At 44.1% G+C, this 26,389-nt stretch overlaps 1 protein-coding gene across 3 annotated transcripts in view; it reads left to right on the forward strand.

Annotated features, from left to right (window-relative positions):
- The first annotated feature begins 2,848 nt into the window (after positions 1-2,848).
- Positions 2,849-26,389, forward strand: part of LOC144174889 (alpha-tocopherol transfer protein-like) — a 38,377-nt gene continuing 14,836 nt past the window's right edge. Inside the window, exons 1-6 of one of the 3 annotated variants that reach the window (XM_077703855.1) lie at positions 2,849-3,055; positions 3,823-3,954; positions 11,664-11,816; positions 12,450-12,701; positions 19,708-19,901; positions 22,892-23,002. In XM_077703855.1, coding sequence (XP_077559981.1) covers positions 11,678-11,816; positions 12,450-12,701; positions 19,708-19,901; positions 22,892-23,002 — 696 coding nt within the window. In that variant the 5' untranslated portion in view covers positions 2,849-3,055; positions 3,823-3,954; positions 11,664-11,677. Of the gene's footprint in view, positions 3,056-3,822; positions 3,955-11,663; positions 11,817-12,449; positions 12,702-19,707; positions 19,902-22,891; positions 23,003-26,389 lie in introns of those variants that run through there. The other 2 variants (XM_077703856.1, XM_077703854.1) reach the window with 2 other exon arrangements.

Genomic DNA, 26,389 nt, shown 5'->3' on the forward strand with positions numbered 1-26,389 from the left:
AGCGGCCGGGAAGCCACTGATCTCGGGTTAAATTCTAGCGCCGAAAAATCGGGAATAATGGTTTTCAATGACACTAGCACTGACACAGTGCCGATTCGGCATGCTGAATTACCGAGAGTGAAGGAATATAAATATTTGGGAGTGTGGGTAAACAAAGGTGATAACTACATAAGAACTCACGAGAAGCAACTTAGGGGTAAGGGAAAGCGAAACGCAACTCTAATGAAGCATTGAGCTTTGTGGTGGTATAACAAATATGAAGTAGGGGGAGGAATATAGAAAGGAGTAATGGTTCCTGGTCTCACATTTGCGAATGCTGTGCTCTGCTTAAAATCATACGTTCTAGCGGGCGTTGAAGTTACCCAGAGAACAGTAGGCCGTTTGGCCATAGGCGCGCATGTAAAAACAACTAACGAAGCAGTTCAGGGACATATGGGCAGGGCGTCGTTTGAAGTTCGACAAGCGGAGAGTAAAATGTTTTGAGAGGAGGTTGAGAGCAATGGATCTTCGTAGGTGGGCAGCTTAGGTTTTTGGTGCCTATACTTGAAAAGCGTGGACACGCAGTGGCTAAGGAAGACTAGAAGGCTAACGATGGTATACGGAATAAACAGTGGAGAATCCAAAACAGCCAAGGTACCCAAACAGAGGCAAGGCAGATCGAAAAGAATAAATGGAGAGAAAAAATTGAAGCTAGAACGTCGTTAGAGATGTACAGAGCTGAGAAATTGGACATTAGAGAGGAAAATTTATAGGGTAATTCCCAAAGCAGTGCTTTTCTTTTTGAGGCTAGAGCAGGTTTCTTCCGAACTGAGAGCTTGGTGGGGAGGTGTTCACAAAATGAAGGGGTACGCATGGTCTGCGGAAAAGAAACAGAAACTATACGGCACATAGTGTTAGAATGTGAGGGTATCCATCCAAATCTACATGAGGGAAATATTCGGCTTCCAGAAGGCCTTGGATTTAAGGGTAGCACAAAGGGAGTTAGCTTCAAGGCTGTCGAGGCGGCGAAAAGTACATAAGAATGCTGGAGGACAAAAAGCAAAGAGGTGAATATGGCCTAGGACAGCTAATCCTGTAACAGGAATAGTACGTATTTTGAGCGCAATAAGTTTTTGTGCCTGCCCTAAGAGCAGCGTTAGTATTAAACGAAGAGTGTAAAACATAGGTGTATTAGTCTTTTTTGTAAGATTACACGTCATCACACCGCTACAAAGGGGAGACCAATATCAATCATCATCATCAGCGGACCGTTGTCCGCCGTTGCTTCGTTTTTGACCGTACTTGCACCTGGCTTGTTTTTGTTACGGTAAAAACTCATCGTCTCGTGAAACATGGGGTATGGTTGACAAACAGGGTCCCGTAAGGCAGCGTCGTTTACGTCAGTCCGCCAGTATCGTGTAAGAGAACTCCAAAGCGACGGACTGCGTTTCTTAAGCCTTAATTCGCATGCCGACCCAATTCTTTCCCGACTAAATCGGCTATCAGACACTACCTGTTTCGCATTCACTACATCATCATGATGGCTTAAAGGCTCTCGCATTTCTTCATGTTAGTATGCGCGTCATCGAGGACTACATTATATACGATGAGATAAAAATTTCTGGCGGTTAGGCAGTCGGTTGAACAGAACAAATTTATATAATTTGTTTGGTGACGCTTCCTGTAAAACCGTATGGAAGCTGTTTTCTGCAACAATGCTCGCCTTGTAGAAGCCCATGTATTCACCGTGGATAGGAATTACTCGTCGCCTACAACTCTGCGATTAAGTAGCTTATTATGACAGGCAAATAGAACTCAGCGTAACGCTTCCGTCGTTTTAGAGGCCAATTGTCGTCTCATTTGTTTCAGTATAGCACGCACAAAGCGCGAGTTACAACCGTCTTCTCCAACAGAACCCCTCCCGTAGTAGCTCATGTATTTATAGTAGAGGAAAATTCCGAATTGTTTACCAGTCGATGGTGAACTAAGTAGTTGCGAATGCCACCGTTCGCCTTGAAGTCGATTTTCCTGCTCCGAGAGGGAAAGTTTGTGTACGATTCCAAGGCGACCTGTGGAATTCGCAATATGGCAAGTAGATGAAACTGGCCGTAATAATACAGTCGTCATAGCGGTCAATTGCAGTGTGATCTTTACTACATTAGTTTGATCTGCATTATATTCTCTCCACATTGAACTGAGTGCTACAGAGCCCTCGGGAGAACGTTGGCTAGGCCGCAAACCGTATTTTGTATACCCGAGCCAGGCACTATTGAGCCATAGAGATGTATCGGTATGCACCTTCGCCTTAAAACCTCTAATTCAACAATTCAAATAACTACGAAAAAAATGATTACGGTATAAACTTCCACCAAATGTGGGGCTCGTATTTGTACATTAGAAATTACGGCGCTGAAGGTGAGAAAATAACTTTGACGTGACACAGGATATCACGCGTCGAGCACCGACAGTTGCGAGATTCCGCGGGCGCTGGACGAGATTCTTCTGGATCCAGCTGCTCAGCCCACTCGACCCGGACTCGTCGCCTCGGGCATACCGCCTGACTGCCGAAGTGGGAAATGGCAGCCCTGGTAGCCCCCATCCGCAACTGCCTAGGATTTCGTTTGCTTTTTTTCATAAATTTCACAGCGCCCTCCCCTCCACTAGGAGCAGATGAATTCAATACAGACGCGCAACAACAACACTTTCAGCAACAACACGTGCTGTACCAATCTGCGTTTGTTTATGTGTCGGCTAACCGCGTTGCGGAAAACGCAGAAGAGAAAAAAGACCGGTTCTCGAGCGTGGGGAGAGCAACGGCCGTGAAGGCCGGGGCAAGCATGGGGGAAGTCAGCAGATAGCGCCACCGAGCGTCGACAACCTTGTCCGCCGTTGGAAGGGAGCCAGACGCCGACTACTCTCTGGCGTTCGCGGCTTGCTAGCGCTGTCAGGCAACGCAAACCTTCCCGTGTGGGTCGGTCTTTGACTGGCGTTACGCACGGCACAAGACGGACGATTCGATTTCCACTGCTTTGCGGACTGCTGCAAAAAGCGCGCTACCGAGTGAACCACATCCCCGGTACGTGTCTTTCTCGTGTCACAATGTGCTCGACTTTATTCACTCAGCATTCAGAAAGGGCGGTCAGTCCATTTTTTCCCTCCTTTCTAACAGTTAGCCTCAAATGCACTGTTTTTAGTTCGCAGTTTATTCCGAGTTATTGTCGTCGATGCGCTACTACATTTTAGTCAAGTCTGTACAGTGCTGCGCTATAGTTTGCGTGCTACGAACGTTGAGTTCCCGGGACGCTTTGTTATACTACGCCAACGACGGCGAAAAAACACGCCGGCGGATCTGAAGTCTGTGTTGTTGACGGGAGCGTATATTGACAGGTGTGCGTGTGCGTGTGTGCATGCGCGTGTGTAAATGTAGGGCCATTGTCTCCTGCATTTGCGACTCCTCCCCAATCGTGCCCACAGTGCCGCCGTCATGTGCATTGGTTGACCCAAAAAGGACGCCAAATTTTTGTGAGCAAATGATAGTTTCGTTTGAGCTGCACCTCCTATCGAACGTTCGCACCATCTGCAATCTCAAAGCAGTGTTTCTTGACCGGACAACTACAGCATTCGCAGGATGGGGCACTCAAAGATTTCGCCTTACTTTAAGTGCCTCACAAGACGCACGGACAACAGCTTCCGCTTCGACGCCAAGTCTTTTGGAAACGCGTGTGTGACCATACGCACAAATTTTCGCCATGATATCGCGTTGCCCCTCGAGCGCACCGAAATGAGAACCGCCGCCTGCTGTTAGCCAAGCAAATTGCAGACACGCCCTCCTCTCTTTTTCAGCGGTCGTCATTTTCCGCTCCGTGCATTTGGACACCCTTATGAAAGTTCTGAAGTCAAAAATAAAAACAGGAGCGCTGATAACTGCTCCCTTCTCACCAGCACCGTCCTGACTTCATAGCGGCGATAAAAAAGGTCAGATCATACGGTCTATGGGTGTTCCTAAAATTCATCCTTTCAATATATAAATAGAGATAGAGGGAGAGAGAGAAACGTTTAATTGAGCCTTGAAAGGTCCCTTAGTGGGAAGTTGTAACCGGCGTACCGGTCGCGTCGCCTCTGGCTCCTGTTTTTAATCGTTCTCTTAGCACGGGTATCTTTCCAAAGCTTTGTCATAAAGGCATAGTTGCCCCAATTTCAAAATAGGTGAGGGTACTAACACGTTCAACTACCGCAAAATTTCATTGCCGCGTAGTTCTGCAAAGGTTTTCGAAACAACTGCGTGCCACTTCCCCTCAGATAATCCATCTCAAATCTTAACGGCTCAGCAACGTGGTTTTTTATTGGTGGTTCTGGGAAAACAAACATCTGCTCATTCTTAAACTATGCGTCCCCTATGCTTTCCCTATGAACGCAAAAGTAGGCAAGAAGCAACTGGAGGACAGGTCAGTTGGAAACTTTGGGATAGACAATCGCAACAGTCGAGCAGATACAGCGATGGAGTAGAGGAGATGCAGTGATGGCATTCGCGGAGAGAAACAGCCTGAGGTTAATGAACACGTTCTTCTACAAACGCAAGAATAGGTATTGGACATAAAAAATTCTTGATGGTGCAACAAAACATGAGATTGACTTCATTTCAAGCGACAACCCTGGTATTGTGCAGTACGTAGAGGTGCTCAGCAAGAATTGCAACAGCGACCAAAGGATGGTTAGCCCTTTGATGGCCAGTGTTGCCCAGGAGCAACAGTTCAAACAACATTTTTTTCTCTCACACTTTGTTTTTTTTTTTCGACATTTAACATCATCTGTTGACACACAAAGGTTCCGGGACCTTCAAAAATTAAAAAAAGAAAAGGAAGCAGGTACCTTCGTGTGCCAAAGAAGTCTTCTTTATGCGTGCCAACTCGCAGGGAACCCGGGGGCTCATGGGCTAGTGGCAGGTAAGCGAAATTAAGCAATTTCGTTGTTAATACAAATGATAGCAATACAAACTCCACGTTATTGTCTTCACTTTAACCATAAATCGTGCTGCTCAAGGTAGCTTTCTTGTTCAACTGATATTTGGGCAGCCAGTGCCCAGTGTTTCCCAGTTTTCAGTCGGTCATGGTGTCCGTCCTAATGAACCAGTTCTTTTTATGACTTCATCTCTGTGATGCCGGAAGTTCTTTTAGATCACCAGAAATGTTTTTATAATCTTAAGCAAAAAATTAAAGTTTTGGGTATCAAAGGGTTTAGATGAAAGGAAAGGCTGAATATCTAAAGAGAAGGATGGAAACGCGTGAAAAGTAAAAAAAAAAACAGCATAGAGTCAGCCTCAGTCAGAGCCAGGATGGAGGAGTTTAAAATAACTCTTGGAAACAAATTTGCCCTTCTAAACGAGGAGAATGAGGACAGTGTAGGCAGACTGAATGCCAACCTAACAACGAAAATCACAGAATCTGCATTAGCTGTGGGAAAAGCAGCTTGTAGAAAAAAAACTGGAAAACTAAGAAAACTAAGGAACTAATTGCGAAACGTAAGAACACGAAAGGGTCAAGTTCGGTGGATCAAGTTGAGTTAACAGAGCTGTCTAAATTTTTTAACAGAAGTATAACAAACTGCATTCGTGCATATAACATGGCAGTGATGGAAAAAGCGCTGCAAATAGGAAAAAGCTTGAAAACAACTAAGAGGAAGCTAGACATCGGCAAAGACAAAATGGAAGGACTGAGACACGAGCAGGGTGGCATTGAACATTACATAGATGAGACAACAAATTTCGAGTTAAAACAAAAATAGCGCAATACACATTTAGGTTTCTAGAATATTCATTTATTGAGTTCCATTTGGTGCGAATATCGCGAAAATTGATATTATGTATTTTAATGACGTCGAAAGGTGCCTCTTTTTTACACATTTTAATTTTTTGGTGCCAATTATAAAGCAGAATTTTGAAAAGTTTGCTTGCCAGTGCAATGAGCAGGGTACGAAATGTTCAGCAGGTCCCTTGTAAAAAAGTCTGAAAACTATAGGGCTTACCCTTAATGCTGACGCGTAAAAAATAATTAGAATGGCTACTTTTCAACAACATTGCTATCGCTACTAATTTTGAGAAATATTTTCTAAAAAAATGTAAGTATGACAAGCTCAATTTTTGTGAATCCAACAGAAAAGTTTAGAAATATTTGGCCTGAAAATTACAAAAATTCAGAAAAATTTTCTGCTTTGTTTTACAGGTCACCAAAATTGCCACACCATGCAATTTCGAAAATAGCGCTGCCAGATCACGTCGTAAATATTTTTTACTAAACCAACTGTAGTGTTTCCCAATAACATAATGTCAGTTACATGGTGAGGATGCAGTGTTTTACACAATAACAAAGATTAAGCAAAAACAAAACATGGTCATGGCACCACTTTGACATTCTTTATCTGAACACTCGAACAAGTATTCACACAATATCTCGTTTCACGTGCGCACTGGATCCGGAACCTGTTATCTGTGTCCATGTAAGCAAACTGCAGGCGCATTGTCCTCTTTATCAGCGGTTATCATTTGCCGCTCTGCGCATCTGCACACCCTGACCTAATCGGAAAGTTAAAAATGAAAACTATAGTTCTGATACCTGCTCGCTTTTAGGCATCACTGTTTCGGACGCCATAGCGGGAATTAAAAAAACCGAGATGGTCCATGCGTGCTGATGGAATTTCCTTATCTATACCTATAAAATGAAGTGCCCGACTGACTGACTGACTGACTGACTGACTGACTGACTCATCAACGCTAAGCGAAAACTGCTACATCTAGAGACTACTAGAGGAGTACAATTTTGGAAATTGTACTCCTAACCGAGGGAAAGGGGGATATTGTTTTTTCTTAAATTCGTGGTTCCCCCGTTGACATTTTCAACTGCTTTTTGCTGATATATGTAGCCCTTAAGAACATCTAAAAAGTAGTTCTTGGGTTTCGCCCTAACCAACACTATTGATTCCGCATTCCGGAAAAAAAATTGGTGTTCTTAAAGATTCTCAAATAAATCTTTCACCGATTCATTTATCCAACTGATTTTCGCTAGCATATGTTACTTCTACAAATACGGTCAGGCATTTTTAAGGATTTCGCCCTGCGCCGCCGCTAAAGGGGCCAAACTGTTTTTTTACAAACGACACGGCTGTCGAGCCAAAAAGCCCTAACAGGTGATGTCCAAGCCTAGCCAAACTGCTCTTTCAAACGGTTTCAGATTTCATGAGCACATTTTTATTACGGTGTTGGAGGTCAATATTGCTGAAAATTTTAAAAATTCCACTGTGGGGAGAGTGAAAAGAGGTAAAATTGTTTTTCAGATATTAATTTTTTTATCGCACGCCATTTGAGATATTCAACTGGTTTTAGTTGAGGTGGCTAATTTACTCAGGTATCTAAACACTGTTCTACAGCATTGTTCTATGACACCCGCCCAGTAGAAGCAAGGATGATTCCTGGAAAACACTGTGTCTTTACACATTCGTCAATAACCACACAGCCAGTTGATATATCGCATTCGTTCTTGAGTGAAAATTCTACCTATACCATTGCCCAAAAATCAATTTCAAGATTTTTTCCTAACATGCGTATAAAAAGGCGAGCGAGATTTTTTCATTCACCCCCCTCTGGACGTAGAATTGAGTTGAAGTGCTAGCTATCTGTTGGCACTCACTGCAACCGCGCGCCTCCCGTAGGAGCCCTGTCATTTATCATAAATCTGAAAGTTAAGACGGACCGGTAAAAAGCGCAAAGGTTAGCGTTCGCCATCTCTTGGGACTTCATGCAACCTCGCCCCTCCCGTAGGTAGCCCGTGTTACTTATCATAAAACTGTACCGATAAGCATCGTTCATATCAGCTGAGATAGCACTTTCCATGAGGAAGAATACCCCTCACCCAGTCGGCCTCAATTGTTTGTTTCCAGCGCAATCTCCTGCCGCATTCAAGTTGTGTTTACAACCTGGCACTCTTCCTCATATCATATTAAGAGGGCAAGCTAAACAACCTCCCCCTTCTTCCATCCACTCTCCCCACCCATGAGCTGTGGGAGAACCTGGTGACTAACAGCGATCTAGTGTCCACACAATTCTTCCTCCACACCGAAAGCTGCCCGCTGATCACATGGCTTTCTGAATTTGGGAAGCACTCCTACTTCACCGGCTCATAAAACGTTTTTGACTCACTTACTCACTCGCTCGAGCGCACCATCTTCATGCAATTTGTTTAGCGAGAATTGCAGTAAAGCACGAGTGCAAGTCGTTTTACATTACCACGACGCGCCTGCAGTTGCAGCTCCTGTATTGACAGCAGGCAGCAGCTGCTGAGTGTGTAGCACTTCACGATGAACTAGCCAAATATGACAACTATCAAATAAATGAACACCTGTTATACCCATTATTGTCACTAATATAATGGCCCACCCGGGCACAGCTGGGTACTACTGCTAGTTTATTATAAAGGGATGTTATTTATCTAGTTTACTATAAAGGGATGTTATAAAGGCAGGGAAGATTATTATAAAGAGTTGTCGCACTTCTTCTGGGTTAACTCTTTAATGTTCTGCTTCGCACGGGTATATTTCCAATGAAGCTTTGGAAAAGAGGAATAGTTGCTCCCATTTTTAAAATTAATGATGCTTCCATACCAACCCAGTACTGTACAATAGCCTTGCTTCGACGCTTCGAAAAACGTGTGAAGCGTTTGTGCGTCAGTGCCTCTCAGCTAATATAAATGTTTAAAGGCTCAGCAACATGGCTTTGTAATAAGGCGTTGTGTGGAAACAAACATCTGCTCGCTCTAGAACTATGTGTTTACTGTGGTATCCAACAGAAGTAAGGTGCATTGTATCCATTTGGACCTATCAAAACCATTTGACAGAGTCCACCATGAATTTTTTTCATGAAGGATATAACATTACGGGGTCTATCGCCTGCGCAGTGTAAATGCAGGTTCTGTTTTCATCAGCGTGCCAAAATTAAGTGCGTATTGATGATGTATGGTCCCATCCTTTACCCTGACTTCCTGAGTGCCGCAGGGTTCGGTAGTAGGCCCACTTTTAATTCTCGTATTATTAATGATCTGGTCAACTTTTTTATTTCGTGTTTTCAGAAAACGTCAAGCTGTTTTCAAATTCATTCAACAGGCGAGCTGTAAACACTTCAGGCGGATATTTCTAGCATCTGGTAGTCGTGTACAAAATCTCCTTGCGGTTAAAGCATATAAAGTAAAGTTTATTACCCTGTCAGACCCGCGACGGTGGCTCAGTGGCTAAGGCGCTGTGCTGCTGAGCACGAGGACGCGGGTTCGATTCCCGGCCCCGGCATCCGCTTTTCTGGTGGAGGCGAAAAGCGAAAACACCCGTGTGTACGAGATTTAGGCGCACGTTAAACATCCCCAGATGGTCAAAATTAATCCGGAGCTTTCCACTACGGCGCACCTCATCGCCTGCGCTTCGTCGGCGCGTTAAACCCTACAATCAACCATCAATTACCATGTCAGGACTGCAGGTGCCCACTATATTTCGTGCCTGAACGCATCTGGGACTTTGGTGCACTTATTGTAATAAGAATTCGAACTACACGTCACGTCAATTCGCTATGGCGATTTTAAACAACTACGTGTAACTTCGCGTGTTAATATATCCGTGATAGTATATTTTCGCGTGTTAATAGCTCCGTAATAATATATTTCGTTCATATTTTAATTGGTACCATCACGTCTAAACGTTCATCCCGTTCCACAGAACTGACACGAAAAAGTCGTACCACGTAACTAAATCAGTTCAAAACCGTTTGGTTAAAATTACTTAAGACTGGTGTTTCAGAGAAGTATATTATGAATCCAACTCTGATAAATACAATTCGTGTCAGCCACGCAGAAAGCAGAAACACACGAGTGTTGCTGTGACGCCACATTTTTTATACAAGCTCGTAAGTGGTCATTTTGATGCTCCTTAGTTATTATATACTATGTTTAATTACATGCCCGTCCACGTGTTAGAATGCCACTGCACTTTATTTGGCCCTAATATGGTGCGTAGGGAATTGTCTTCAGACCACACACACGTTCTGAGCAATGTTGTCCTTCCAATTGAAATATTTAATCATTTATTTCCAAACAACGACACCACCGATTGCCGGTAAAGGGCAACCGGCAGCCGAAGGACTTGGGAATTGTGTGATCTTTCAGTTAAAGTAAAAGTCATTTTACCTTTCCTGTGTATTCGAAGGAACACTAAACTGTAAAGGAGTCCGCCTATATGGGTGAATTAGAGTGTAGTAAATACAAATAGGCCACTTATAGCTCAGTAATTGATAATTAACGTAAAAAATGCCAGAAGCGAGGAAACGGGCGTCGTTGCCCTACGCAGTGCTTCGCGCTGCATTCTATGACATTAACAGTATACAACGGTGAAGTGCGGGATTGGTGGAGCTGGCCTAAGCGTTTTTCTGAAATATACACTGAGCCACCAGCGACATCTAAATGAAAAATAGATATACGCAGGCGATTTTGCTCGTCATGTGCGTTTCAAAGGACACTCTGAACATGAAATATACAATAGGACGCCTCAGCCCAGACGGTACCTTTTGTTTCCGTTTCGATTTCGTCTAAATGTTGTTCCCTGCGTACGAGCGCAACCACCATATGCATGCGTGTGGAAGAACGCTATAGAGCCTACCGTACCTACTTACCCTTGCGCCTACGTACGCAACAGCCAGGGGCAAAAGCAGAACTTTTTAGTGCGATAGGCTTGAGACAAGACGGAAAACAACGGCATTTAGCAATTGCGAATGCCTTCTCTGCACCTGTTTCAGCCGTCGGCGCTTCCTTTGGAAAATTTCGCCGATGTCAACACGCCCCACCTGGAGGGGAGCTGGGCTTGATTACCAACTTTCCTGATCGCCGAAATAGTAACATGGTGTCAAAGATAATATTTTATTGCGATTGGGCGCAGCTTACAATCTTTGCGATTAACGGGAAAGCCGATGGAGGAATGGGTAAACAATCGAGCAAAACTTTAAAGGTGGCCCCTTACTGTAGGAACCTTGTGACGTGCTTCTCCAAGTTACGAAAAAAAACTAAAATGGAAGCAGGGGGAGGGGGGAGGGGGAGGGATGCCAGCTTTTGGTTTTTATTTGTCAGCAAACAAACCATTTTTCTTCAAACAACAGCCGATAGGGTAAGACATGTATTAGCTTTTAGGTAACAAAAAAAGTTTTCAGCCTTAAGTACCCTTTCCATTATTCATTACCTGAAATGAGAATTTCCCAGTTGACGTTTTCGTTATGTCTACGCCTGTGAAGTACTGAACATGGCTGTATTCGTGGAACGCATAGTTCTGCTCTTGGGTGTCGCTCCATTTCTGGGCGTCGCTCCCTTTCGGCTTAACCTGGTGTGGAAGCCATAACGCAAGGGGTGCTTCATGACCTGCTTGGAACTCGTTTCACAGCTTTTGCTGTGGGCCCGAGACGCATTTGTTATGTTGAAAAGCAAAAACGGAGAAAAGCTCACCGGACGAAAGATATTCGGCGTTCAATAACAAACTAACACATTATGCATAATGTGTATCACGTCACACAGCACGTGTGATAATTATTTTAATGAAGGCAAGCATGTCTTTCAGCCAGCACTCAATCCTTTTACAGAGCTCGCACTAATCGTATTATTCATCTCCTACAGATAGCTCTACAGCAATGCGGAGGACAACAAATGAAGGTGCCAATGATGCGGCGGCCTTGGCGCTGGAACTTAAAGAAATCGCGCACCGTGAGCTTGGAGAAACACCCGAAATAAAGCGAGAGGCTCTCGAACAGCTTCGGAAGCTGTTATCAGGTGAGTTCAGTGCAGTAGAAACACAAGAACAAAGATTAGAAGTGCTACATGGCAAATGAAAGTAATTGATCACCAGTATAAAAAGCAAATGAATCACCAGGTGAGCCAGTAACAAGAATCATTTTTCGCCCCGTTCCCGAACCAGCAGCGCACGGATGAGAGAGACACACCCCGATAACACAAACAAGGCAGGGTTTGCAATTCAGGAAGCGCATACTCCTACATATGCCCGCCATGTGTTCCACCAAGTGAAAACCAATTCGCGACCCATGGCTCACCCTCGATTTTGTTATTGTTGGAATATTGATCCATGAACTCGGCTTAGAAGAGGTGCGTGTTGTGTGCAGAGAAAAGGTTGTATTTGTTTTAGAGACCTACTGTATAGCGAAGGGCACCCACTTTTTATTCTTGTAAGCTCTAAAGAACGTCTTACCCCAAATCCTTATATGTGTCGTTTTGTTCCACTTTCAATATCAGTTGCGCCTCCATTGTCACATTTGCTTCGTTGCATTGAACATAAATGTGGCGCTGGTTCGCCTTTGCATTATATTTTTACTGAGAAAATAATGTTTTCTTCTTCAGCACTTAGAGCGGTGTGCCTTGACCAAAGATCTTCTGTTCCACACCTTCCAGGTGATCCTTCACTGCACAGCCCCACGGATGACGCATTTCTTACGAAGTTCCTTCGTGCTCGCAAGTACGACGTGGACAAAGCCTACAAAAACATTAAGAAATACTTTCAAGCTCGGAAAAATCAACCGGATTTGTTTACCGATTTAAATCCTTCCTCTATCGCTTTCAACGTCGTCTGTCGTAAACATCAATTGGTGACCCTCTCCCATGGAAGAGACCCCAATGGCATTCCTGTCGCAATGGTGAAGCCTGGTACGCTCAGTTTTTCTCTCTCTGCACTACAACAATTTGCTCAATAAACCAAAGCATGTTGGAAAACCAATGGTTCGTTGTTGCTAGAAGGTGTCATGAGAATAAGAGATTATGGTGAGGTATATGATAGTGAGGCGTAACTTTCGAGACATTTACATACTGAATAAATGAAAGAAGTCACGTTTGGTTCGCTTCCGCAAAACACTGCACAATGTGTCTTGCACATTCATTACTTCGGAGGAAACTGAGAGGGCGTGTCAATTGTGTCTTGCTCTTATACTATCTGCAAGTTTAACGTAACACTCTCATGGCCCGGATTTCCTGAATGGCTGTTAGTCACTGTGCCCGAAATACGGTGTAGAATTATAAGAAATGATATCAACGTATTGGCGCCTCAGTGTGCACCAACATACATAGCTAGAGGTTTGCCACAAATGCCTTTTCGTTTAAATGGGAATTGTGCGGGCTGAAGTAATTCAGAACCAACCATATATACCCATGGTTTGCACAAGCTACACTGTTCACAGCGGTAGCGGCAGAAACCGGGGCCTTCATTTCGCTTTGTAAAATGGGGTGCTGCTCAATGAGCCAATAAGTTGTGAACCATGCCTTTAGCACTCACGGATGACTTTACAGAAACTGCGAAGGCAACATACAGCTTCGCCTATTTCAATAGATGTCATGTCGTAGCACCAAACATTTCAATGTGAGGGCAAAGACTACTAGAAAAACAAAGGGAAACAAGGTGGCGCATAAGTAGCTTTGTGACGCTTTCTTACTAATGTGATCGTTTACTGATGTGATTGTTTGCACTACGGAAAGTTTATGTACACTCATAGACAATTCAAATACGAACCGCGGAGGACACGGCCGAAGATACCGGTGCCATCACCTGGCAGCAGCCCTGGAAAACGCACGGGCATACGCTGTTAAGACGCCGGGAGCGAGGGTGCGTGCCCCACTGCAATATGCTTAGAGTTTCATACTAATACATATTAGCATAAAACTCTATGGCACTATGTCGCCCTTTCCTCGCTCGCATGCTTTGTCGCCATGCCGCAAGAGCACTGCAAGCACTGAAAGTAACACCGCCGCTGCAGCTGAAGGTGTTGGTCGCGTTGAGAGCAGTGCGGCGCGTAATTGCCTGCAACTACGGCCAGTGCTTGCGTGGGAAACACCCGCCGCGGTGGCTCAGTGGGTTGCGCTGCTGAGCACGAGGTCGCGGGTTCGATTCCCGGCCGCGGCGGCCGCTTTTGTGATGGAGGCGAAAAGCGAAAACGCCCGTGTGTACGAGATTTCGGCGCACGTTAAAGATCCCCAGGTGGTCAAAATTAATCCGGAGCCCTCCACTACGGCGCGCCTCATCGCCTGTGTTGCGTCGGCGCGTTAAACCCAACAATCATTTGCGTGGGAAACGCGTGCACGCTCTCGTAAGGGATACTGTTGAGCTCATCATGCTTTCTTGAAGAAAACTAGCGCTCAGAAATGGAGACAAAATAAATGCATGCCGCCTAACGTTTGACGGCACTGCAATGTTTCGCGTTCGTGGCGCAGTGGCTCGGTAATTGAACAATGAGCTGGCCGCCAACAATGCGCCTTTGTTTAACGGAGTCATGGCTGAGTCATTTCGCGGATTCGGTGCTTGTAGCAAACAATGGATATACCAGCAGAATTCGCCTCCAAAATATGAATTAACTGCAAACATTGTGTGCGCTGGGAAAATTACTGGCAAAATTCTAATATTGCCAAAAATCAAGAATATAGGCAGGTCCAACCATTCTAAGGTCAGTTGCCCTTGCACAACGATTTTGGCGGCTCGATTTTTTCGTGTTTTGTTTGCAGGCACCTCAGTGCTTGTACAAATCTGCGGAGCTGGCAGCACTGAGCATGGTTTGGGCGTGACCCAGGTGTCCATCGTTTTTTGCTCAGGTTACTGCACCCCATTAGCAAAGCTATGTCGCCAGTGTGACGCCGGCACACACGGGGAGCAGGCGCTCGTGAGAGCCGAGCACACAGTGGCCGCAGATACTATCTCGCGCCGCATCGCTGACAATTGTTTTCAGCGCTCCAGCGGCATGGCGACAAGGCAAGCATGCGAGCGAGCAGAGGGCATCATATCGCAGTGGTACACATAGCCTCGCTCCCGACATCACCACTGCAAATATCCGTCCGTTTTCCACGGCCGCTTCCAGGTGACGGCTCCGGTATCTTCAGCCGTGCGCTCCGCGGTTCGTATTTGAATTGCAAGACGAACCCTCAGATTGGTATCCCGGTTAAATGTCTTATTTAGAGGTGTACCAATATTCTAAACTTAGAATACTTCGCGTATCGTACTTACCTACTCGATTCTATTCGCTGCGCAATATCACGAATTGAAGTATTCGAAGTTTTCGCATAATAGAGCAATAAATGTTGATTCAGCCACACGACATGGAAACTTTTGAGCTTTACCGCACGTATAATGCTTTTGGGTTACCTTTTTTCATAACGTAAAATAACGTAAAAATAACGTTTGCATAATGTTTTATTGAGCCGGTGAAGTGGGAGTGGTTCCCAATTTCAGGAAGCCATGTGATGAGCGGGCAGCCTTGGGTGTGGAGGAAGAATTGTCTGGTCATCCAGATCGTTGTTAATCACCAGGTTCTCCCACAGCTCATGGGTGGGGAGAGTGGATGGAAGAAGGGGGAGGTTGTTTAGCTTGCCCTCTTAATATGATATGAGGAAGAGTGCCAGGTTGTAAACACAACTTGAATGCGGCAGGAGATTGCGCTGGAAACAAACAATTGAGGCCGACTGGGTGAGGGGTATTCTTCCTCATGGAAAGTGCTATCTCAGCTGATATGAACGATGCTCATCGGTACAGTTTTATGATAAGTAACACGGGCTACCTACGGGAGGGGCGAGGTTGCATGAAGTCCCAAGAGATGGCGAACGCTAACCTTTGCGCTTTTTACCGGTCCGTCTTAACTTTCAGATTTATGATAAATTACAAGGCTTCTACGGGAGGCGCGTGGTTGCAGAAAGTGCCAACAGATGGGGAGCGCCACGCGAACGCGGGAAAAGTCAACTTAATTCTACGTCCAGAGGGGTGTGAATTAAAAAACCTCGCTTGCCTTTTTATCCGCATGTTAGGGCAAAATCCTGAAATAGATTTTTGGGCAATTGTATAGGCAGCATTTTCACGCAAAAACGAATGCGATATATTAACTGGCTGTGTGGTTATCCGTGAATGTGTAAAGATACAGTGTTTTCCGGAAATCCTCCTTGCTTCTATTGGGCGGGTGTCATAGAACAATGTTGTAGAACAGTGTTTAGATACCTGAGTAAGTTACCTATCTCAACTGAAACCAGTTCAATATCTCAAATGGCGTGCGATAAAAAATAATATCTAAAAAACTGTTTTACCGCTTTTCATTCTTCCCCTTGGTGGAATTTTAAAAATTTTCAGCAATACTGACGTCCAACACCGTAATCACAATGTGTTCGTGAAATATGAAGCCGTTTGAAAGAGCAGTTTGGCTAGGCGTGGACATCACCTGTTAGGCCTTTTTGGCTCGACAGCCGTGTCATTAGTAAAAAGCAATTTGGTCCCTTTAGCGGCGTCGCAGGGCAAAATCCCTAAAAACGGTTCTCCGCATTTGTATGTAACATATGCTAGCAAAAATCAGTTCGATAAATGAATCGGTGAAAGGTTTATTTGTAAATCTTTAGGAACACCAATTTTTTTCCGGAATGCGGAATCACCTCGGTAGTGTTGGTTAGGGCGACATGCAAAAACTACTTTTTAGATATTCTTAAGGGCTACTTGTATCAGCAAAAAGCACTTCAAAATGTGAACGGGTGAATGAGGCAATCACGAATTTAGGAAAACACAATTTCCCCTCTTTCTCTCGGTTAGGAGTACAATTTCCGAAATTCCCCCCTTTAGTCAGCCTCTACGCAATGTCGCAAATGTACTCCCGAAATTTCAAGTCTCTAGATTTAGCAGTTTTCGCTGGGCGTTGATGAGTCACTCAGTCAGTCAGTGAGTCAGGCACTTCATTTTATAGCTACAGATGTGCTCACATTAATGGAGAATCAAACGTTACTACTTTTTGGCAATGCTTGCAATAAGGTGTTACTACTATCATCACCATGCCTAGCCTCTCCTCAAATATGGTTGCTTTATTGAGAGCATGTTGAGGTTTCCGCATTTCTTCCTGGCAGAGGATGCCAAACCTCTGTTCCAATGCTTTGAAATCTTCCCTTGATCTTTTGTTTTTATATTTTTCTAGCAATTTATTTCAGGCACTAGTACGCGAATACTCAGATATGTTGTATTCACTGCCTGAGTTATCTTTTTTCTATATTTTAGAAACCCTGTACACACTAAAGCAAACACAGTCGTACCCAAAATATCTGATCCGCACTCAACTTTTGCAGTTGGTATATAAAATATTCTAGTCGATCTACAGTTAGTGTTTGGTGAGTCTAAGGACGCCGGTTCAATTACCGGCCGCGGCGGCCGGTTTCCTGGTGGAGCCAAAAAACCAAAACGCCCGCGTGTTGGAGATTTTGGCGCACTTTAAATATCCCCAGGTGGTCAACATTAATCTTGAGCCCTCCACTACGGCACGCCGTATCTCCTGTGTAGCGTCGGCGAGTTAAAACTTAATAATCTATCAACAGTCAGTCTTTACTATTTGTGTTCGACCTGTAGTCCCAAGTTTGATACTCGCACAGGACTGCTTTAAATCTGTCTAAGCTACAAGGCAGCTGCCAAGCCCCTATTTAAGAAAACGTCAGCGCAGCCCGAAATGCTTTGTGGGCACATGGCACGCCTGAAAAGACACACAACAGGAACTCCCCGGAACACCTCCAATCACCTATATGACCAACGATGTGACTAACATCGCTTGCAAGTTCACGCAGCACTGACAGTCACAGGGAACATGCGGAACAATCTCTGGAACATTGCCCGTTTTACAGTCGGGGTTACGGGTAGTGATTCCGAGTACCGGCAGGGACGGATAAAGCTACGCCGAGTCGCACTCCGTGAAATAGGGTCGCGTGGCGTCACTAAGTCGTGTGGCAACCCAAACAGGGTCCAGTCGATGGAGCTTTGTATAGAGGTGGTTAGGATGAGTTCAATAGCTTGTGAAGGTGCAATTGCCTGGTTCCCACTGGATGGTGCAAAAATGGCCTTGTCCAGTAAAATAGAGCACATTTCCATCACTTTCAGGGCGAGTGAATAATATCGTCCTTCTCTGGCAACACCACCAGAGGTCATTGTAATTCAGTGACCACTGTAAGTTGCTCTAAACGTTATTAAAGACGATAGCCTTTCTTCGGCTACTGAAACCCAGAAATTTCGGTCTGTCTGTATGTCGGTTTGTCTGTCCGTCTGTCTGTCTGTGACTCGATTCAGCCACCCGGCCAAAGTAAAACAAGGCCTGCGCAATAGTCTAATATAGTCGTAGCTAAATCTATCCGTCTAAGCCCGGTTTAATGTTCATACTTGTCAACATTGTTGAAGAAGAACAAGACATTACGCAAATATAAGACAACAAATTAATCCAGAAGTGATATTTGCAGTGTTCCTTTATAAAAAATCATACATGCTTGATAGTCGTAGCTAAATCTATCCTAGTGCGGTTTAATGTTCATACTTGTCAACATTGTTGAAATAGAACAAGACATTACGCAAATATAAGACAACAAATTAATACAGAAGTGATATTTGCAGTGTTCCTTTATAAAAAATCATACATGCTTGATTTTTGCGAAATTAAATACTCCATCAACTGCAGAAAAACAATTCACTCAGCCGTCGCCTGCTGTCTCCCGCGCCACTGTAGCTTCTGGCGCCATTTTAAGAAATCAACCGGCAAAGGTTACGAAAGGTTCCACTAGATAGGTTCGACGTTCTGCTTGGAACGCACGTGGAGTAGGGCAACGTGGTTCTATCAACGTTGAAGTAGGGCGCCTCGATTCACGCGCGTCTCCGCCGTACGGCACCGTTGGCATCGAGACACCCGGCCGGGAGCAGTGGAACACGGTATATTTAAAATGATTTAAGCAAACTTTTGGCGTCTTTAGATTGGGAGGAACACGACGCACGAGGAACAACATAAGATGTGAGCGGGAAAGCGAAGGGAGGCATTTACTTGGCAAAAGTTGATAAAGACTATCGTCTTTTGTCGACATTTGCAACGAAAGGAGCAGATACGCGACCAATTTTTTTTCTCACTGCTATGAGACATGACGAGTTGACGAATACAAGCGGCTTGCTGCATTGAACAACCAAGCATTTCGTTCGCCTGTGTTTGTGAAATAGAGTATTAATCAAACTTTTGGCGCGAAATTTCCCGCGCGCATGTAGTCAAGATTTCGGTACACGTGAAAGATCCCCAGGGGGTCAAAATTAATCCGGAGCCCTCCACTACGGCATGCCCCATCGCCTGTGTAGCGTCGGCGCGTTAAACCTTACAATCAATCAATCAATCAATCAATCAATCAATCAATCAATCAATCAATCAATCAATCAATCAATCAATCAATCAAGCAATCAATCAATCAATCAATCAATCAATCAATCAATCAATCAATCAATCAATCAGTTTGGCAACGCCCTTTCATGAGCACTTTGAGAACGAGTAGGGATGTTCTTGCTGCTTCCGTGGGAAGAAGCGCTGTGCTATAAAACATCAAAGTATTGACACCGAAGAAACAATGTCATGACATCAATTTGTGTGATAATAAACGAATTCGATTTTCACTGCGATGCATGAGTGCTTGGTATAAATGACAGCTGCGCATTTCCCATTTCAATCTGAAGTATTCATATATAACATGGGGTTCATTCGGTGTAATTTGTTTTCTTAAAATATTATGGTGGAAAGCAATAAACTTGAATGTTAGCCCGTGTCTTTTTTTCAACATGTCCTCTATTTTGTTATGTCGCAAGTAATTTCACAAGCAAGCCTGTCTAGAAATTAAACGATGAACTCATTTTTTGTCCCTTTAGGTACTTGGAGCACCGACATTTGTTCCCTGAAAGATTTCCTTAGGGTGTGCGCCGTTCACCTGGAATATTTGCTCCTCGATGAAGAGGTTCAAATTAAAGGTGTGGTCATCGTGTGGGACATGAAGGGTCTCGGTCTTTATCATTTAACGCAGTACACACCCTCCGTCCTTAAAAGGCTTTTCAATCTTGTACAGGTGAGTGGAGAAGTTGTGGCTTGAGGTCAATGACCTGTCGTTGATATTATGTTCACGTGGAAGTATGTGCTTTTCCAGACATGTAAACATACGTTATCTGCATAACTGGTTTACAGTTGGTCGACGGCATCAACCACGCTGTGGTCGTTTTACCTTAAGGTAGGTCGACACCTTCGAAAAAAAAATTGACAGGTGTAGCCCAAACGTTACAATTATATTTTTGGCTTGTAAAGCTTATACAGTTAGAAACTTTAAATAGATAAAATTGCTAAAAATGTCGAACAAAAAATTTATATAAATTAAAATGCGCCAAAATATGCATGTTGCGCGAACAGTCATAAGTACAAAATGGTTGGTTCGATTCAAGCACGACTTGGCAGGAACATAATGAAGACAATAACCTGTGCAACTAACCTCCACGAATATCACATCTTTAAGCTAAGTTGCGTAATCATAAAAAGACTCAAAAATTTGATATCCGGCTTGTATGGGTTTCACACAACTGGCCATAATATAAAAAGTTACCAATAGTTTTCAGTAATTCTGCTTGATTGCATAGTTCTATATATAAATAAACAGCACACAAAGTTTCGTAATAAAATAATTTCTAGAAGCAAAGTTATCACTGTTCGCGTAACTAATGGTTGCAAAAAATCAAGTTTTGAGAAAAATGGCTTTGAAGGTTCAGACCTATTGTACGTATTATAAGAAACAGTCAATGCGCCTAAAATCCGCCAGGCTGATAGCTTGCACCCTCCTTGTAACCGGCACGATCTCCGTTTGGCCGAGCTGAGGCGCACACATTTTTTTTTGCCTGTTTCGTGTCTTACAGTTGACTCACATGCAGCCTTCGTCTTAGGGTGACAGTCACTGGTCAGGCACGCCGTCCTCGTACTATAACTGTAACTGCAGACTATAAAGTACTATAATGGTCTCCTTGCGAGGCTAGAACTAAATCCGTGAGGTTAAAACGGCATACGAAAAAGCACGGACAACCAGACACGAACGCAAGGCAATGCAAATGCGCGCAACGTGAACACGATTGTGCCACCCATTGCCCCTTAGTGAAAATTTTGAAATAAATCAAATGTACAATATCCCGAAATGTGTCCAAAAGCTTAGAATGTAGCTAAATAAATTGGCATTATGTCACGTATATACGAAGAAACATTTAGGACGACATGGCAGATACTGCGTAATCGGAAACCTTCAGTTTCGGTTTCGGATGCGTCTCGGCGGTGTTGAAAAATGGTCATAACTTTTGAACCGATTAAGATAACAGCACATTTTTTTTTCTAAGTATTCTTCAATAGACAAAGATGTTGAAATTGCAAAATTTAAAAAAAGTCATTTTTTTTTCAAAAAATGCGTTTTTAAAGGTGTCGACCTACCTTAATGTGCCATCTTGTGAGAAGGGGTTGATGTAGTTTCTATTGAAATTACGATGTCGACCTTGCCTTTTTTCTGCCTACTTTGCGGGCTCTGATTTTGTTTCACTACTGTACTGTACACGTCGAAGTTGAACTTTTTGACTAAGATTAGACGCCATTTAGAACCCATTCTTCATATCTAAAAAAAAAAAAAATGACGACTGAATGGTGCCGGTGACCCAAAGGGCGGGGAAAGTTCGCGCCATCTGACTTAGCAGCCGACAGCTTGCTTCGCTTGTTATAATGTGTAGCCCTCTTTCCCGAGCACCCCCACAGGCAGGACCATATAACGCCCTGCATTTCCACAAAAATGCTAATTTGGCCAAAGTAGCACCTTTAATAGTTATGATGGCGCAAATGGAGATACAACGTTCTTGCAAAAACGATCTGACAAAATAAAAAAAATATATCTCATATATCTCCCACCAAAACCGAATAATGAAGAAATTCTGCAGAAAAACGCCTTGCAGTTTTATACAAAAGCATATGTCTCGGAAGTAATGCCTCTAATCGTTATAATAGCGTAAATGGCGATAATTGATTGGACATCCAATTAAAAAACCGTAAAATAAAAAATAGAAAAATAAAATTTTCACAAAAATGATCTGACAAAATCAGAAATATGCATGTTATACATTTCCTCCCCAAGCCGAAGAATAAACAAAATAGTCCCCTAAAACCATTAAAAATTCGAATAAAGAAAGCTAAAACGGCGAACCACGTAACACCCTGCGTAGGCACAAAAACCCAGATTGTTCGGCAGTACCACCTTTAATAGGTATAATAGCGTAAATGGAGATAATTGGCGGAACAGACTTCAGAAAAAAGAGAAATAACAATAATATAAAAAAACACATTTTAACAAAATCATCTGACAAAATATGCATCTGAACAATATATGATCGAACAAAAAATATGCATCTTATACATATCCCCCCAAAATCGAAAAGCCAAAGAAAAAGTTCCTCAAGAAAACGGTCAAAATACGAATGAAAACAGCAAAAATAGCGAAACATTAAACGCCCTACATTTCCACAAAACTGTGGATGTGACGGAAGTAACACGTTCAAGCGTCGTAATAGCTTAAATACAGAGTTGACACGACGGAATTTTGAATAACCAAAAAATTAGAAAAAAGACAAAATGAAATTTGCACAAAAATGATCTGAAAAAAATATTTTTATGATGCGCAGGCTGATGTAGTGTGCTAGCTGAGCGCTGTGCAGTCAATGGAGCTCTTCGATTTACAGTCTCGGACTCACCGCGGATAGTCCACGGGTAGTCCGAGGATTCCCCGAAGCCGTAGGGATACACGGGAAAATCGAATGCCCGACTGCTTCTCGGGGAGTCCGCGGTGAGTCCGAAACTGTAAATCAAAGAGCCTCAATGATTCGTTTTTTGTGGTTTATTGCATTTTGCCGGGAAAGTATGCCTGGAAACAACCAAGGCGGGTTGGTCACCTTGTCAGCGTGGTCAGGAGCGTCTTAAGGGAGACGACGCTTTCAGATGTGTTTTTAATCATTGCCGCCTTATTTTATCGGCGACTTTGACCACTTTCAGGACTGTTTTCCAATGAGAATCAAGGCTGTATATGTCACCAACAACCCCGCGCTATACGACATATTACTAGCCATTGGAAAGTCCTTGATGAAGGCCAAGCTGTTCCAGAGGGTAAGCAACTCCTGTTAGTCTTTCGAAAGAGAAACTTATATCTGGTCTATATGCTACCATGAATACGCTACCGAAATTCTGTTCAGTGAGCAATGATTGCAGTTTTTAAATTCTGTGTTGCATAAGATTCTACCTATCACGTGTAAAGATATTTTGGTTGTTTTGGAGTCCGCCACTCCTACACATAAAAATGGATTTTCTCGTAGGGTGTTGTACATTAATGGTTGCCGGGCAGACATGTCTTACCTCATATATAAGAAAAGCACTAAATTACTAAATATTCACACTGCTGCCCATAGCAATGCTCGTTTTCAGAAAGCCGGCAATCGAATTTTCTTTTACAGTTCCAGCTATAACGATTGCATTTCCATCCTGTGGAGGATTAGTGGTCACTCACTTTTTTAGCTATTTTACCAGCTATATTTGGCGCGAGAACACTATTTGAACTTAATTCGGAGCACTGTAAACATTTGCAGTATTTTTATCACTACTACCGAGCGCGTAATGATAAAGTTTTCTTGGCGTATGCGAAAAACACTCAAGAGCAAAGCTTTGTTATGTATGCTGTGTTTCGTCATTTTCCTTTAGTTATTTGTGGGAGAAAACAAGGTGCATGCGTTTCCCGGGAAAATGTCAGAAGTGTTAGCCTTTACAAAAATGCTTCTTTACATTCTGTAGACGTTCGTTGACATTGTACCAACTTTATTGCTATCCTACATGCTCTTACATTCTATTGACAGTTGTTTGTAAAAAGTCTATTTAATGTATGTTGACACTCGTCTATTGACTGTTGTATATTGAAACTGTATTTAATTTACGTTGACTTGTCTGTTGACAAGCTTCTGTAGGGTGACCACTGAAAGTGTTTTAACACGCTTTGTCGCAAGTTGAATTTGAATCAATTCATATTGCTTTTCTAATTGCCTCATGGGAGGTTGGGGCCATTAGGGGCCTACTACACCAGGGTTGCCAATTCTTCTCTGGAGAGGGAGTGCGTTACCGGCAATGGTCGCCGGGGTCACAACGCACACCAAGCCTCATCCTGCAATGCCACTTTTTTTTTAACCGGTGGGAATACTCCGTCACCGGGATTCGAACCACGGTCCTTCTGCACGCGAGGCGGATGGTCTACCTCTGCGCCACTGCTGCGCCTGGCAAACCTGTACACGCAATGCCTAATGAGCGCGAGTGCACCGTAATCTTGGAAGAACGCGAACATCTTCCTAATCCATAAGAAAGGTGACATGAAGAACTTGAAAAATTACAGGCCGATCAGCTTACTGTAAGTCGTCTACAAGGTACTTACCAAGGTAATCGCTAACAGAATTTCTGCCACCTTAGATTTCAGTCAACCTAAAGAACAAACAGGGTTTGGTGAAGGCTATTCAAAAATGGACCATATTCACACGATCAATCAGGTGATAGAGAAGTGCGCGGAGTATACTGAACCCCTGTATATAGCCTCCATAGACTATGAGAAAGCATTTGACTCGGTCGAAACCTGACCAGTCATACAGGCTTTACGGAACCAGGGTGTAGACGAGCATTATGTAAGAATACTAGAGGAAATTTACAGTGGGTCAACAGCTACCATCATCCTCCATAAGGAGAGCAGTAAAATACCTATAAGGAAGGGCCTCAGACAAGGAGACACAATCTCTCCGATGTTCTTCACCGCATATTTACAAGAAGCATTCAGAACATTGGATTGGGAACAGGTGGGAGTAAGGGTAGCTGTCATACACTTTCTTCTTCAGGGACAATGGTAGGCTTCCATTCATTATCTGAGAATGTCTGCCGAAAGCCCTTCACCCCATTCTTAACCTTCAAATTATCTCTGCCGGGGTTGGGATCCGGGGTCCCAACTTGGCCTAAGTAGATATAATCGCTTACCACTTCCACTGCCTCGCCACCTATCTCAAACCGCTGTGCTGTCCAGAGGTTATTGATCATTACTTTAGTTTTCCCTATATTAATTTTCAGGCCCACGGTTCTACTCTGTTTGTCGAGTGCGATAAGCATGCTTTGCAATTCGTCCCCCAAGTTACTTAACAAGGTAACGTCATCAGCAAATCTGAATTAAGGGACAAGAAGAGAGCGGAATGGGCCAGGGAACAAACGCGTGTTCAGGACATATTAGTACAAATTAAGAATAAGAAATGGACGTGTGCAGGGCATGTAATGCGAAGGCAAGATAATTGTTGGGGATTAAGGGTAACAGAGTGGATCCCTAGAGAAGGCAAGCGTTGCAGGGGGCAGCAGAAAGTTAGGTGGGCAGATGGGATCAAGAAGTTTGCGGGGATAAATTGCTCGCAGTTAGCACAGGACCGGGGCAGTCCGCGGCATCTTAGCCTTCAACCCAGCGTCCCGCCTAATTGTGGTCGTAGCGCCAAATTCTCCCCTGGCGAGCCTGGGCGAGCAAAAGTGAGTTGTAATTGCCATAGCAACGTCACCGCCATCTTGAGCTTGGAGGCGTACTAATTGTCATGGCAACACAGCGAGGAGGCGCAAAATGGGGGGGAGGGGGGGTGATAATGCTTTCCTCCCCCCGGTTCTTCCCGCCGCTCCGCTGCCGGCCCCGCTAGCCCCGCGCCGCCCGCTAGGCCTCGCCGAGACCGGCGCGCCTCCATGCAGGCGTACGTACGCAGCTGGGACAGTAAGACGGCAGCAGAAATCGCACTTCAACACTTTATTCATGTTACAAAAATACGACCGAGCACAAACGCAACGCACCGTGATAAGCACTGATGTTCGACACGGCATAGCACAAGTTGACATCGAACACGGTACACGTAGTTGTACAGCTCACGACACCGCGCTATCGTTCAGATTAAGTTCACGCTTTACGAACGAGTGTCTCACCTTTTGCTAACACGAAGCAAAATCACTTCTTGCTGCGCTTCCTCCCTGTGCATGGGACATATAACCGCTATTCTGTGGTCTTCAGAACGCTGTCACGATATTTCCGCTATGCTACGACTCGCACGCGAGCCCCGGCGCCGCTGTTGCTCCGGCAGCTGCAGCGACCGTTACCCCGCTGTCGCGCATGCGCGCCTAAAGTCGCGCCGGGAAGACGTAGAGTGGGAAAAACAGTGAGAGAAGGAGGGGTGTTTTGCTTGCCCCGCGCCGCTGCGATTTGGAGCGCGTAAATCAAAGAGGAACTAACAAAAAGTCACCTCGGACGACCGGGGTATTTGGAGAATAATGGGGGAGGCCTTTGCCCTGCAGTGGGATTAGATAGGCTGGTGATGATGATGATTGCTTTTTTAAAATACCTGGACAGGTACAGACAATTTGGGGACAATGTATTTTCTTGACTTTAACCAAATTATGTTATTTTGTTTGAATCAGGTTTTAAACACACACACACACACACACACACACACA

The sequence above is a fragment of the Haemaphysalis longicornis genome, unplaced genomic scaffold (assembly GCF_048455015.1).
Source record: "Haemaphysalis longicornis isolate Haplotype H1 unplaced genomic scaffold, Haemaphysalis longicornis Haplotype H1 scaffold_3, whole genome shotgun sequence".
In the NCBI taxonomy this organism is placed as follows: Eukaryota; Metazoa; Arthropoda; class Arachnida; order Ixodida; family Ixodidae; genus Haemaphysalis; species Haemaphysalis longicornis.